The 15,336-nt window shown below is 32.0% G+C and overlaps 1 protein-coding gene across 1 annotated transcript in view; it reads left to right on the plus strand.

Moving 5' to 3' along the window:
- The window catches only part of CEP170 (centrosomal protein 170), a gene marked incomplete at both ends in the record, with an annotated part of 76,772 nt that overhangs the window by 36,482 nt on the left and 24,954 nt on the right, over positions 1–15,336 (plus strand). The window contains 3 exons of the mRNA XM_084253429.1: positions 466–592; positions 3,688–5,508; positions 11,731–11,965. Coding sequence (XP_084109555.1) covers positions 466–592; positions 3,688–5,508; positions 11,731–11,965 — 2,183 coding nt within the window. The remainder of the gene's footprint in view (positions 1–465; positions 593–3,687; positions 5,509–11,730; positions 11,966–15,336) is intronic.

Consider the following 15,336-nt stretch of genomic DNA (forward strand, 5'->3'; position numbering starts at 1 on the left):
AATCCCTGAAGAATTGACCTGACAGATTTAATACTCCTTGATACTCTGGAACTTCTCTGATTCCTAGAAATATACTAGCTTGGGGCTAGACCTTTAGATTTGTTGTTCACAGAATAAACTAACTCTACTGTCTTAGCTGCAAATTGTGATAATATACCTAAGTTTATCTAGCTCCAAGAGTTTATTTTAATATCATTGTTATTATTTAATCAGTAGAGAAATTTATACGCTATTATAGTGACAATAAAATATAGTTAAAAGAGCCATCTAGAGAATCTTCATTATTATGTATTTAATATGTATGTGGGAAATTTAATAAATGATATTATAGTAATGTGAAGTTCATATGTTTCTTCATTTGATAGGATAACATTACTAAACAGAATTCTTTTTCATGATAATCCGATTTCACCAGATTATATTAGCTCATTCTCTTCATTTTTCTCCTGTATTTTCTTCCTTTAGGAAGGTACATCTTCATCTGGAAACAAACGTTGGGTTTCACAGTGGGCTAGTTTGGCTGCTAATCACACAAAGCATGATCAAGAAGAAAGGATAATGGAATTGTCTGTAACCGTTCCCTTAGAGAATGGTATTTTTCTTCTTTCTTTCTTTGGGTTTTTTTTTTTAGGAGTCACACATCAGTTTTTTAAAAGCAAGCTAAATCTATACATTGAGAAGAATTAAACTTAAATAATTATTCATATATTCTTATGTTCTACATATGAGTTGATTTTCACAAATAATGTATATCATTAAAATGTAACACTAACGAAAGATCTTTTATAGACTTCTTTTGTGACTCACACATCAGTTCCTTAAAAACAGGCTAAATCTGTACAGTGAGAAGAATTAAGTAAACATTCATTTTCTCATGCTTATTCTGTATATATGATTTGATTTCCACTATTAATGCATATATCTTCAAAATATAGCCCTAACAAAAGTTAGCCCTAACAGCCCTAACAGGAGTTAGAGGAAATAATTTGCAAATGAAACACACATATATACACAAATGTATATACATATATATGAATTTTCATGTATAACATATATAAATGAAAATTTAATCATAGGCAAAACACTATTATAAATTATCCCATTCATTAGCACAACAAATGTCAAAGTACCATTTTATGCCATACAGTCGATGAAAAAAATTTGCTTAATGCATACTTAATACATTTTATTCAAATCTGTGTAATATGAGTTTTATTGCCTTTTAATTATATTTCTGTGAATTCAAAAAGTTTAAAAAGTGAAATTATGGTCCTAATTTTTTAATGTTTTATTTTATATAATTCTTATATCATTTTTTCATTTTTACACAATGTATGCATTTTCATTTTGGTTATAGTCCCCATATAATTGCACCCCCCCCCCTTATTTTGACCCTAATCCTTCCTCTCCCCGCTTCCTTCTACTCCCACCCACAGTGTGTCTCTGGTTTATAGTTGCTTGTTGATTTTGATTTTTACTTTGTAATTATTTTATTATTTTATTCTGTTACATTTATAATTAAAAATAAAATCCTCAAGGAAAATTTGCACATGACTTAATCTATGTTCTTAATTTTGTTATTGGAAATGGAAACATTTTGTCTCTGGCTTTGTGGCATCTCAAAAATCGAGGTTAGGTATTGTGTAATATCAGCAAGTAATGGAGCAGTATACACAGCAATTTACTATATAAAAACTTAACATTTATCATAGAAATTTGAAGTAATTGACAGTATTAACAAATTTTTTGGAAAGATAAAGTGATTTGCAGATTGAATCACATGAATTGGTCACTGAGAAACAAAGAAATCATACAGGGTTCAGATAAATTTACCAAAAAATGTATTCTAAAATTATAAAGTATTAGCTGTGGAAGAAAATTTCTACCCTTGATATAAAAAAATAATACACCACCTAGCTTTCATCATTGTTTCATCATGTTCTAAAGAATTTATTTAGATAAACTGCTAAATTTACTTAAATCCTAAAATCTTCTTGTTAAATAGTCATTGAGCATGTATGTGTTAGAAGCAAGACATGTAGAATGCTTAAAAAAAAAAAACAGTAACAGAAAATCAATATTTTAACTGCTTCAAGTAGCACTAAGGAGAGAAGATATATAAATATAAGATTACTAGTTGCTAAATTAAAGCTAAATCAGTAAGTTTAATAGGTATGTTCCTGTATATCCATTGTGTTGTTAGGTAATTTAAATGCTAAACTTTTAGAATTAAAAAAGCAACAAAAGACCCACAGAAGATATATCTAATCTCTTTTCCCACTTAGTCACCAAATATTAGAATGAGGTATATGTTAATTTATATTTCCTTACAAAGGTATATCCCTATTCTAAGAAATAGATTCCACTCTCATTAATCTATATTCAATTAGCCTATATTCATTCATTGGCTTCCTGTCATTCTTTCAGGTAGATGATAATGCTTATTAAAAAGCAAGTGTATTATTCTTAACTATGTAATTGAAAGTGTAGCAAATAATTGGTGTTTATTATGCATTCTTTGTGCAATTCTGTAATCTAGTTAGAGTCTGTTTTCTTGAACAGATGTTTGAAGATGGGATAAAACTTAAACGCAAGAATGAACACAATGAAATTCCCTGTCATAAACACTAAAAGAAAGAGAACAATAGGGCCTCCCTGGTGGTACAGGGGTTAAAGTCCCAGTGCTATCAAGCTTTAGCCAGCCACTGGGGCATGAGTTCGATCCCCAGCCAGGGAACTGACCCATATGGCACAGCAGACCTCTCCTGTCTCGCCCGCTGCTCCCTTCAGGAGTGTATTTCAGTAGATCTACCTTTCTGCTCCCTGCTCTGTCACTTGTGACTCTTCTCACCCCCGCACCTCTGACCTGCACCCCAGTTCTTATATGCATAAATAAAAATATATCTTTAAAAAAATAAATGAAAGAGAATAAGAAATGTAAATTGAAAATGAGATAACCCTAATTTTCATCTCATGCCATTTGCTTTCTAGACACTTCTCTTAGTAATCTATTCATTTGTGTGGCTTAGCCTTGTTCTTTTTAAATTACTGTGTCACACTGCTGACTTATTTGGAATTTTACTTTATACTTAAGCCATTTCTTAACATAAACTTTTAAAATATATATAATATTTTGCCAACAAAATTGCTTTTTGTGTATCAACTGATGTGGTCATGTGATTTATCTTCTGCCTATTTATATGGATTAAAATGATCAGTATTTGAAAATTGAACCAGTTTTGCATTCTTAGAGTAAATCACACTTGGTCATGGTATAATTCTCAATATATTGCTGGATTCTACTTCCTATTTCTCTTTGGAGAAGGGTTTTGTAAATTCTTCTGCCCATTTCTTGACTGGATTGTTAACTTTGTTTTTATTGAGTCATGTGAGTCCTTTGTATATCTTTGTGATCAGTCCCTTATCAGTTGTATGCAGTGCAAAGATTTTTTTTCCCAATCAGGATCAGAGGGACGGAGGAAGGGAGGAACACAGGGAACTGTGGCTATGGTGCACAGGTGCATTGATGGGAACTACAACTGGGGGAGAAGCAAATATTGTTTAAAAATGAATAATGATGTAAAAAATATATAAATAAAAAGAAAAAAATTTAAAAAATAAAATATATATAATATTGTTTTTATTTTTTTCCCCAATAAATTCCTTCCTTGTGGTTTTATTTTATAGATGCAGATATCAGTGAATCTGGCATTTCAGTGAGAAGTACTGGTTCAACAACTTCTCTGGCTAGTCAGAGTGAGAGAAGGAGGAGAACCCTTCCCCAGCTTCCAAATGAAGAAAAATCTCTTGAGAGCTTCAGAGCAAAGGTTCTTACACAGAGGTCAGAGATAGGAGAAAAACAGGATACAGAACTTCAGGAGAAAGAAGCACCTACACAGGCATACCAAAAAGATACCCAAGATGCTGACAGATCACTGAATAAAGTGAACAGGGCAGTGAATGGTGAGGCTTCCAAAACTGGAGTAGATAATAAAACCCAGCTTAATTTAGGCAGTTCTGGAAAGGAGAAAAATGACACTGATAAGGAAGCTTCTTTGGTAAAGCAAGCATTAACTAAACTTCAGCAAGAACAGAAGGAGCAAGCGCAATGGACACCTACTAAATTATCTTCAAAAAATATTGCAGGTCAGATAGATAAATGTAGGGAGGACTCTTTGAAACAAGAGTCACAACCACAAGAAAAAACTTCAGGACATTCAACAAGTAAAGGAGAAAGGGTAATACAAAATGAGAGCAAGCGAAGAAAAGCTGAGGAAATTCTGAAAAGTCAAACTTCCAAGGTAGGAGACAAGAAAGAAGCTTCCAAGTCATTAGTGCGACAAGGAAGCTTCACCATAGAAAAACCTAGCCCAAACATACCCATAGAACTTATTCCTCATATAAATAAGCAGACTTCTTCTACACCTGCTTCATTAGCATTAGCATCTGCCAGCAGACTACGAGAAAGAAGTGACTCCATGGATACTGATTCTAGTATGGACACAACTCTCATTCTAAAAGATACTGAAGCAGTAATGGCTTTCTTAGAAGCTAAGCTGCGTGAAGATAATAAAACTGATGAAGGCCCAGATACTCCCAGCTATAATAGAGACAACTCCATTTCACCGGAATCTGACGTGGATACAGCTAGTACAATTAGTCTCGTTACTGGGGAAACTGAAAGAAAGTCAACCCAAAAGCGAAAAAGTTTCACTACTCTCTATAAAGATAGGTGTTCCACAGGTTCTCCTTCCAAAGATGTCACAAAATCATCCTCTTCAGGTGCTAGGGAGAAAATAGAAAAGAAAACAAAAAGTCGTTCCACAGATATAGGGTCAAGGGCAGATGGTCGTAAATTTGTGCAATCTGGTGGAAGAATAAGACAGCCTTCAGTAGATTTAACAGATGATGACCAAACCTCTAGTGTACCTCATTCGGCTATCTCTGATATTATGTCATCTGATCAGGAAGCATACTCTTCTAAATCTCATGGAAGAACTCCACTTACCTCAACTGATGAGCATGCACATTCTAAACTGGAAGGAAGTAAAACAACTAAATCTAAGACTTCTCCTGTAGCACCTGGTTCATCCAGTAAATCAACCACTCTTCCAAGGCCACGACCTACCAGGACTTCACTCTTGCGTAGAGCACGACTTGGTGAAGCTTCAGACAGTGAACTCGCTGATGCTGACAAAGCATCTGTTGCTTCTGAAGTCTCCACAACAAGTTCCACATCAAAACCTCCCACAGGAAGGCGTAATATCTCTAGGATTGATTTATTGGCTCAGCCTCGTAGAACAAGGCTTGGCTCATTATCAGCTCGCAGTGACTCTGAAGCAACAATCTCTAGAAGTAGTGCCTCTTCACGAAATGCAGAAGCCATAATTAGAAGTGGAGCCAGATTAGTACCTTCAGATAAATTTACTCCTAGGCTTAGAGCTAACAGTATCTCTCGACTATCAGACTCCAAGGTCAAAAGTATGACCTCAGCACATGGCTCTCCAGGTAAATTGGATCCAGACTTTTTATAATATTAGTATATTTCTTTTATGTTTTCAGATTCCCTTTTTAAATATATGGTTTTCTAATGTTGCTTCCAAAATTGAAAGGTTATATTTCAAAGGTTTTTTACCTACAAAAATTATTTTATTTAAGCTTTTAAAATGGAAAATTCAGAAGTTATGCACATTTCCAATTAATGTCCTGAGGCAAATTAGTTATTTCAAAATTAGAAGTATGTTAAACAAATCAGTTCAACTTTAATTAGCTAGCTGGTGAATTATTAGAATTTATGTGTTATAATTAGATTAGAAGTTAATACTGTGCATGTTAAAGGATGTGTTTTAACTTTTGAATAGTCTCATAATTCAAAGCCTTTATCATCTGAAGTAAAATAAATAAATTTATATTTTACCTTTTTTCCCCCATTTTGAAACACTTCATATACTTCTAACAGTTAAAAGTATATTAGGTAAATATTAATCTTTATTTCAGTGGAAGAAGATGGAGTCGTGAGACAATCACTAGTCACAGATCAGTCATACCGGGCTGTAGAAATTTACTGGTGATGAACATTATCTCATAAAATGCTGTTCCATCATTTAACAACTACAGTAATTAGCTGGCATTAAATATAATAATTACAGAACCATTTTCTCCCCACCAGAATTTAAATACTTCTGGCATGTACTTCACATTCAGAGCTAAAGCCAGTAAGATAAATATTGCTGTATACTCTATAAACATAGTCTCATTACTTCATAATCACCCTCATATGTGGGTGTGGCTGAAAATGCCAGTGGGGGGAAGGGGTAGACCAGGAGTTAATACATTTGAAGATTTATTATTGTCAACAAGCATCTAAGAGCTCTACGTCCTCAATTAAGAGTGAAAGAAATAGAGTTGGTACGCAGTCTTTACCTTTTATTTTTACGTATACCACAATATAGCCTGCAAGACCAAAAATTAATAGTATTTTGCATATGTATTTTTAAACTTTTTTATCCTCCTCTTCACTACTACTGTTCTCCACTCCAGTCACATTTCTGTCTTTCTCCTGTTCAGTGGGTAAGATGATGATGGTCATAACTGTGATAGGAGTGAATGTAAGCTGAAGATACATAGCATTTTATCATGATTCCAAAAAGAATAGGGGACACTTTCTCTAATACTCCCCATCACTTTGGTTGGTCATTGATGGATTTATTGCCCAGTATTCTAAAACTTATTACTATATTTTGGGTTATATTTACCCATTGTTGTTATCCTGTTGTCCTTTATGACTTTACCTCTTTAATTCATATTTCCTTGGTGCCACATCATCAGTGTGTATTCTGGCAAATTTCTTCTGCCATATCACTTGTTTTGTTACCTCATCTCTAAGTATATAAAAGTGCTTAAGTAGTCTATCTTAATATAAGCTGTGTGTTACCAAGTAGCATGGAACAATTCTTTCTGTAATGACTCTTAACATATGAGTAATCTGGCTTTATTCCTCAGTGGTTAACATAAGGGAATTATTCTAGATAAAAACCAAATATAACTACATCAACAATTCTAAAAAGTTGTTATATGTCTTTAAAGATAAATTGTGTTTTCTTCTTTTCTGGATACAGAATTTGATGAATTGCAAATCTCTAAGAATGTCCCAAAAGAACTTGAATTGTTAAATGAAATCCCCTCAGGCAAATTGAGGTACATGATTTTGGCCTTTGTAATACTTAATAACATTATATTAAATATTTAGAATCATTGAATTTAAAAGCTGGAAGGGTTATTTAGTTTAGTGAACAAGGCCAAGAGACAAAATAACCTGCCCTGGTCACATGCTATGGTAAAGACAGGATGAGAATCCAAAGCTTTAAATTGCCAGCGTGTTGCTTTTCTACCACATCTAGTCTAGCTCTGAGAATTAGCCTCTATTTGTACGCAAGCTTCCCAAGGGCAGCTAGAAACTACTGAATTTATCATCAGTAATGTGTACAAAGCACATACATAATTTAAAGATTTTGGTATTATTCAACTGTTATCTTTTCATTCAGATCTGTACCAACTTCAGGTTCTCTATCCCATCTTATGAGCCTAAAACCACATTGTAATCCAGGAAAAACCACATTGTAATCAAGGATTGTATTCTCTTACGATGTCCATTTTATGGTATTCTGCCATTTCTAGAAAGACAATTGCCAGCATCTTTCAGAAACTAGTAACATACTGAAATAATTACATAGCATAGGTAGTTTCAGAAAAGCTTATTTTTTTTTTTAGCTAATTGAGGAATCTTTTATATTATGACTTTTCTACTTTTGATAGTTACAGTATCTTGAATGCCAAAAAAAAAAAAAAGAGGGCAAAAGGCCTCTCTTTGGTCTTATTGAAGACCTTATTTCAAAAGGTTTTGAAATAAGACATTCAAACTAAGTACTCTGAATTGTCAAGATAAAGCATTATCATTATGTTTTAAGTGCACATTATAAAAAATAGAACATCTTGGTACCATCATTAGACTTATTTTTAGATTGTTTGCTTTCCCTGTTTTATTCTAATCCTCAGAATTAACAGATGTAAGAGTTAAATGTTGGGCATGCATGATTTGAGTTATTTGTTCATCTAGAAAAAAGACCAATACAGAGAATTGTCATGGATTTTTCCCTCCTAATTATCTTATTGCTACATGCTCATAATATAAATGTGAAACTTATTTGTGGTTTAATTTCCCATGAAAATATTCTTAATATAAGGTGTGAAGAAACCTTGCTTATTTTCTGAAATATATTTATTGCATCTGTACATGTTGATGTCCTTTAATGGCAAAGAGTTTTGGTTGACATTAAAAAAAATAATCTAAGAATTCACAGATAATATGATCCTAATAACTTTTCCCCTTTTAAATTCTTTACATCATGGGTACTGTGTTTATTAGTGGTTTACTATTTTCCACAAGAGGGAGAGCTACATAATTTTATAACTAAAATAGGCATTATAATATCACTAAAATTATTTTCAGTTAGCTACAAAATTAAGCCCATCTGAGAACTTTCTATAATTTTATGTGCCATCTAGTATTTTCACCAACAAAGAAGACTTCTACAAATTAGAATTTCAGATACTGTCAATGTAAATTTTCAATTTAATGATATACCTGAAAATGCCTTAATAGTACTAATATATGAAATAAACCTAATGATAAATATAATTCTATAAATGATTTTAGCTAAACAGAATAAACTCTAGGGAAGATGCAAAATTTTTTTTCACAGAAATTACAAAAATTATCTTTTTTAAAAATTAGTCTAATTGGAAATGTAGAAAGCAGAGACTTTATAACATTTAATTGTAGCAGTTGGAGTAACAAGGAATGAGTTTTCGAATCTGGGAAGTCAGTAGACCTGGCTTAAACTTTACACAAAGCAAAACCTCTCTTGGCCTGTCCCAACCTGTTTCTTCTTGGTAAATTGAAGAATTTAGATTATCCAGTGTCTAAGATCATTATGTTCGAAAATTCTATTAAAAACACTGATTTGAAGTTTCTTCTGCAGTAACTGGCAGATTATAGGGACTTTTCTTCAGATAAAATGTATAGCTTCTATGCTCAGAAGCAAAGATTAAGAAAACAAATAGCATTGAGAGACCTTTGAAATAACAGGTTGCCAGTTCTGACATTACACTCCCTTTCCTTTTAATTTGTCTGAACTCTACTCTTTGTTGTTACACAGTCTAAATGTCATTCAGAGGTAACTTCAGTTCTGCTTCATAGACACTGCATATGATATACTTTCCATTGGTAAAGATAATCCTTAATTATTTGAATACTTATTAATCATATTTCCATATCTCTGCTATACTCTACTTATTTTATCTATCATTTGTCCTCTATCTTAAAAGAACAAGCCTGGAAGTAAAACCACTACCTTTCAGTTTTTAAAATAAGCTTTATTCTTTGAATGTTTTTCTTTTTAAAGATTTTAGTAGAAACTTTACTATTCTTATCTGGTTTCTAGTTAGACCTGTAAAAATAGGTGGAAAGTTTATGAATTTCTTTTGAAAAGGAATTTTTGTCTTTGTTTTTTCCTAAATATTTCTGATTTCAAGACTACTAAAATTAATATGATTCTACTTATATGTTGTCACCTGTTATTGGGCATACATTAGTAACACTTGGTTCTTAATTTATCATATGCTTTCATGTACTCTGCTGCTTATAAAATATATCAACCATTGATGCCATTCTTTCTCAATTAACTACTTAGTTCCATATACTTGCTTATATTTTTATAACTTTTTCAGTTTATTCAAATCTTACTAGTTTTGTTTTCTTGTTAAATAATTTTTACTTATCAGTATAGTTACTAGGTTTCCAAATCAAAAATCAGGAAATTTAATCTAACAAATGATCCTTTTCTTATTTATGAAATCGCCTTCCATAGGTGGGAAAGTAAATACTTAGCATTAAATGAAATGCCTTTATTGAAAAGTACAGATTTTTTTTGGCCATATTTCTGTATTTAATAGTTTTTCTAATTGACTTGCTTATCTCTGTTTTCTCAACTCTCTTTACTATTGTTCCTAAACGTGCCTAGAAATGAGTAAATCTGTACAATGGCAATGTATTTTCTATGCTAATGAAATACAATGTTAATTTATTTAACATCCTCTTCAATAACCCTTTTAAGTAATTACCTAGAATTCTGTATATGTATTTGTGTACATTTACAGAAAGCTATGCAGTATCTGCATATCTTCATTTTCTCATACCCATAAGAATGTTAGTCAGAGTAAATGGGTAGATTGATTTGTGACATATTCCTGATTACTGATTACTCTGTTTCTTAAGCCAACTGTAGTGACAAGGTATATCAGTTTTATCTACATGCCAACTGGGCCTTGATAGAGCCGTGGCAAAAATGCACTTAGGATAAGAAACTACAGGAAGGTTACAAAGATCTGGTGGGGTAGGATGAAGGAATTCTAAACTTTACCAGCCTAAGGAGTTTAGGTCTCACTTTCTGTTTTAAAAGTTGGAGAGGTGGGAAGAGAGGAAGAGAAGGATCTCAGTATTAACAATAATTGGAACTCAGAACACATACTAAGATTTTGTCATTTTCATCGCCAAAATAATCTCATTTTTAAAAATAGATTTTTACTAATTTGGGTAGAGCAAATGGTCAATATTCAGGAATTCAATTATTCAAGAAAATGTGTGGAAAATTTCTAGTTAGACTCTGCTAAGTATAAGGTATACATTAGTATATTAAACAGGTACAGCTCCTGTGAAGTTTACCATGAATTAGCTGTTATTTCCCTTTGTTGCCACTATTTATGCTTCTTGGCTTAATTGTATGATTCTCATTTTAACAGTTGTAGTGTGAAGTATCTGCATTAACTTCAGATTTTTCAAATATGTCAGCAGTACCATTTTTCAATGTCTCTACTAACCTTAAATAAGAAAGTGATTGCCACTTTCTTTAATGTGGCTATGCATAGTATTTTCTGTGCCTGAAATGTCAATGGTTGTGAGAATTGCTTGTTGGAGTTTTGGTCCTTGTAGTTTTTCTACCATTGTCTATTTTCACCATATGCTTTCAGTGTCAAAACAGCAGAAAGTTGTACTGAAGATGCTTTGTTGTGTTTTTACCATGTAAAAAGATTTTTTCCAATCATAGCATAACAGGATGTTGAATGACGAGGTAATGTCTTTTTCCTGCCATAAAAACATAATTTCCACAGTAGGAATTCTGCACATTTGTATGTTGGGAAAAGAGGGCTTTTATCATTTCCATGTTGAAACTCCATTTGGCATGAGGAAATCTTTTCCCATATTTTTATTTTTGTTATTGTTGTCATTTTTTATAAAATACATATCTTCACTCAAGTGAGAAATACTTGCAATGGAAAAGTTCCCTAGTTAAACATTTATAAATAACAGCTAGAGCTTGCTTAGTTGTTTATCATTAGTGGATTTTTCATCTGAATGCTTATTCACCATACTACAAAAGAATACAATCTTTTGATTATTTTAATTATTCATTGTTTTAATTCACCAAAGTATAATATTTATATGTTTAACAAATAGTAGACTTGAACAGTTTTTGTGAGATTATGTGTATGTCAGTTATGGAAAATTGTGTTGTGTGTGCTCTCACAGTGTTTTTGAAATCATGATTTTTATTTTTATCTCCTCTAAAAGATAAAATAATAATTCTTTTTTTAATAATTAAACTAATTTAGTAAATTCAAGATGGAGGCGCTTTCCTACTGATTATGCTTCCACCTCAGAAGATGAATTTGGATCAAACCGTAATTCCCCTAAACATACTCGTCTACGTACTTCTCCAGCCCTGAAAACGACTCGATTGCAGAGCTCTGGGTCAGCAATGCCTACTAGTTCTTCATTCAAGCACCGGATAAAAGAGCAGGAAGACTACATCCGAGATTGGACAGCTCATCGAGAAGAGATAGCCAGGTTGGTTTATTGAGATTATCTTTAATAATTGAAATTTTTTTTACAATGTTTCAACCTGATAACAAAGTTTAACTTTTGCTTGGTTCGTACTAATAGTCTAAGGAATGAAATCCATGAATTTAGTTTTGTAGGTAATGCTTCTCTCCATCCATTCTTTCCCTTTTGTACTTTTAATGTCAGTGCTACTACTATGGAGTTATTTCAGTTACTGTCCCCCTTTTCTTATTCTAGTAGAGCTGCTGATAAATTCATATACTTTTTGAAAGATTGTCAGTGTCAGCTTTACTTGATTAGGAATCGTGCAGCTAAATATTATTTTACCTTCCAAGGAAGTAACAGTATACTTGTTAGAGATATGTTTTAATGTTCTCTGGGGAGAATTAGAGTAAGTAGATTTTTACAAACTCAATTAGGAGTTCAGTAAGTATTTAGTTCAATTCCTTGATAACTAAATCAAAATACAATTATTTTGAGTATTAAATGTTTATTATAGTCTTTAGATTATACACAGGTTTCCCTGCTATCCAAAAGTAGAACATTCCCATTTGCTATGATTTGGTAAGTTATTTTGGGTGTCTGGGAAGACTATTACTATCAGTTTGTATGGAAAAATTTTCAGGCATTTTTAAGGACCACAAAATAGCGTGCCAAATCATACCAAATAAGATGTGCTACATTCGGATTATAGGGGAGACCTGTAATAAAAATTCCACATATGTAAATCACATATGTGATTTGATATCTTGTTGTGGTTGAAAACTAAAGAGAAGCTATATACTTAAACATATGCTACAGTAGTCGAAATATAAGTTCTTTGATAAGTTTGTAAGTTATTAAATTTTGTGGATGTATCCCATATCTTACCTTTTTATATTACATATGTGCTAAAATTATTTCTGCCTTTTTAAAGACCCGAATCTTTAAATTTTATACTTAGCACATTATTAAAGAACTTTAAAAAAAAAAGACAATAAGCTTTTACCATAATTTCATGTTTTATCTTTTTACTCTTGACTTGTGAACTGTATTTATTCAGGCTCATTAGTTTTATGTTTAGGTTTTGTCTTAAATAACTTTTCAGTTGTAATTGCTTTGGTTTAAAATTCTTAGAGAACATGACATTGTTTTGCTTAGACATTTTCATTTTTCGATACAAGTGGCATTATTATGAGAAGAATTATTGAAGCGTTGTAAGCCAGTTCTACTTAGAGGAAGGACATATATGTGCTTTGGGATCCATGATTTGTTGATATTATGAACTCACAAAATGTTTGTGGTAAGAGAATCTTGACCTATTTTTTAATTCATGTGGGAACTGTTAGAAACAGCAGATTTGTTCTTGTCCCATTTTGCCTTTCCTCATGAAGGAGATGTCCTGCTGCACAAGGTCAAGTGGAATCTGAGGGAAACTAGAGATTGTATCGGCTTCCCTTTGGTTGTTCTCCTCTCAAACTCTTTACCCTAAACTAGAATGACGACACACCCTCTGAGCCAAACCCATTTCCCTGCCCCCAAACAGAAAAGAGTTGTAACACAAAGGAGCAAGTGAAGAGGAATTGTATGTTATATTTTTGCATTTCATTATTTTATGTGTATTTAATTATAACATTTTATTATCTGTAACACATTTTATTATCTATAAAATCTAAGACTAGGTCTTTTAAGACTAGGTCATTTAACCATGATTTTATGCCTTTAAATTTGCCATAACACTGCTAATAAAACTTACTTCTGGGATTTTAATTTTTCAAGGTACATTTTTAAACCATTTATCTCAAAACCAGGGATGAGTTTTTTTATTCAATTTTTATTTTTTAAGGAACTAAAAATGGGGAGGGTTTGATAATGTGGAAGAAAGTTAATGTTGGTATTTTATGTTCCTTGTGTGTTGCTTAACATGCGAATTTATTTTAAAATAACTGAATCACAAACTATATAGAAAGTAAGAAATAGTTTTATTTCTTTAAACAGCTACCAACATCATTTAGGAAAACTCAATCTGAGATCAAATAGTTTTTGAAGAGTTAATGGGTGGAGATATTTTTTATTTAAAAGTATAATGGTCATTTTAATTTATTACAAAATGTTTTATGCTTTGGCATATTCTTTTTGTTTAGGAGTTGGAGCTTATATCACTTACCAACACTTTGTAAATCTACACACAATATTCTTTTACTTGCATTGAAACTTATGGCACAAAAACAAGGTTTATTTAATATAAAGTCTATAAGCAAATATAGTATATTTGACCTTTCAGTTGGAAATGGAACCCTTTTTTGCAATTACCTCTGATAAATGTGCTTTTTGTAGCTCCTGCCTATGTTTCTTTTTGACTTATTTTTAGCTGAAGTAATATTGGGATACCTCCATTCGTTAATACCACCATAGTGTACCCACGGCCAACTTACCCATATTCTACTACCACAGACTATTGTCCTTCCTTCCCTCCTTGTTCTTTATTACAACATAGATGCAGATTTCCTTCTAGTAAAAGTTTGATGAATTATACTGGTTTTATGAATTTTAGGTTAAGCAAAGTTAACACCACCACCTTTACCTTTATAGGTGACCAAATAAAAATATATTTAACCTAAAAATTACACTGGAAGTTTATATAATTTCCACTTGAATCAAAACACACTTAAATATACTCAGTATTTCGGATTCTTTATTACATATAATTTATAACATTAAATTTTTTGATAGAGATTTCTAGTTAACAAATATTTTGTTTCAAGACTTATTCAGTCCATTATAGATATGTTAGATGTAAGCATTAATTAATTTATAAAGACTCATATTTTACTCGAATGTTAACTGAAAGTGTTGTTTGCAAAGGTAATATACTCTTGCAGGGTGTGTATAGTCCTGCAGTTTTCTTTTGGATCAAATTTATGTTATATACATTGTGTAAATAATTCCTGTATACATAATATAGTGTTTAGCTTGAGTGGATTGTGGAGGTGAATTAGACATGTCCTCAAAAAGTTCAGAGTCAAAAAAAGGAAACAAGATGTATATAAATGATATAAAGTGGAGATATAAAGGGTTTATCCAAGTATGAAGGTATGCTCCAGTTTAAGACTTGACAGTATGTAGTTAATGGATGACCAAATTGAACCAAAGTTTTGCACAAAGCCTGCAACATAAAAAAGACTCCAGCTAAGGACTGTGCATATTATTTTATGTGCTTTGAAGCTTAGAAGTTTTTTTAAAAAAACAAAACAAAACAGAAAAATAACTCTAAATGAATACTAAAGGGAGGTAACTCTGAAAAAAAATATATAGAATTGTTTGGAAGAGATGAGAGCCTAGAGAAAGATTAATGATTGTTCCAAAATTTAATATGCAAGGAATTTGAAGAGCTGAGA

The sequence above is a fragment of the Talpa europaea genome, assembly GCF_964194135.1.
Source record: "Talpa europaea genome assembly, chromosome: 14".
Lineage (NCBI taxonomy): Eukaryota > Metazoa > Chordata > Mammalia > Eulipotyphla > Talpidae > Talpa > Talpa europaea.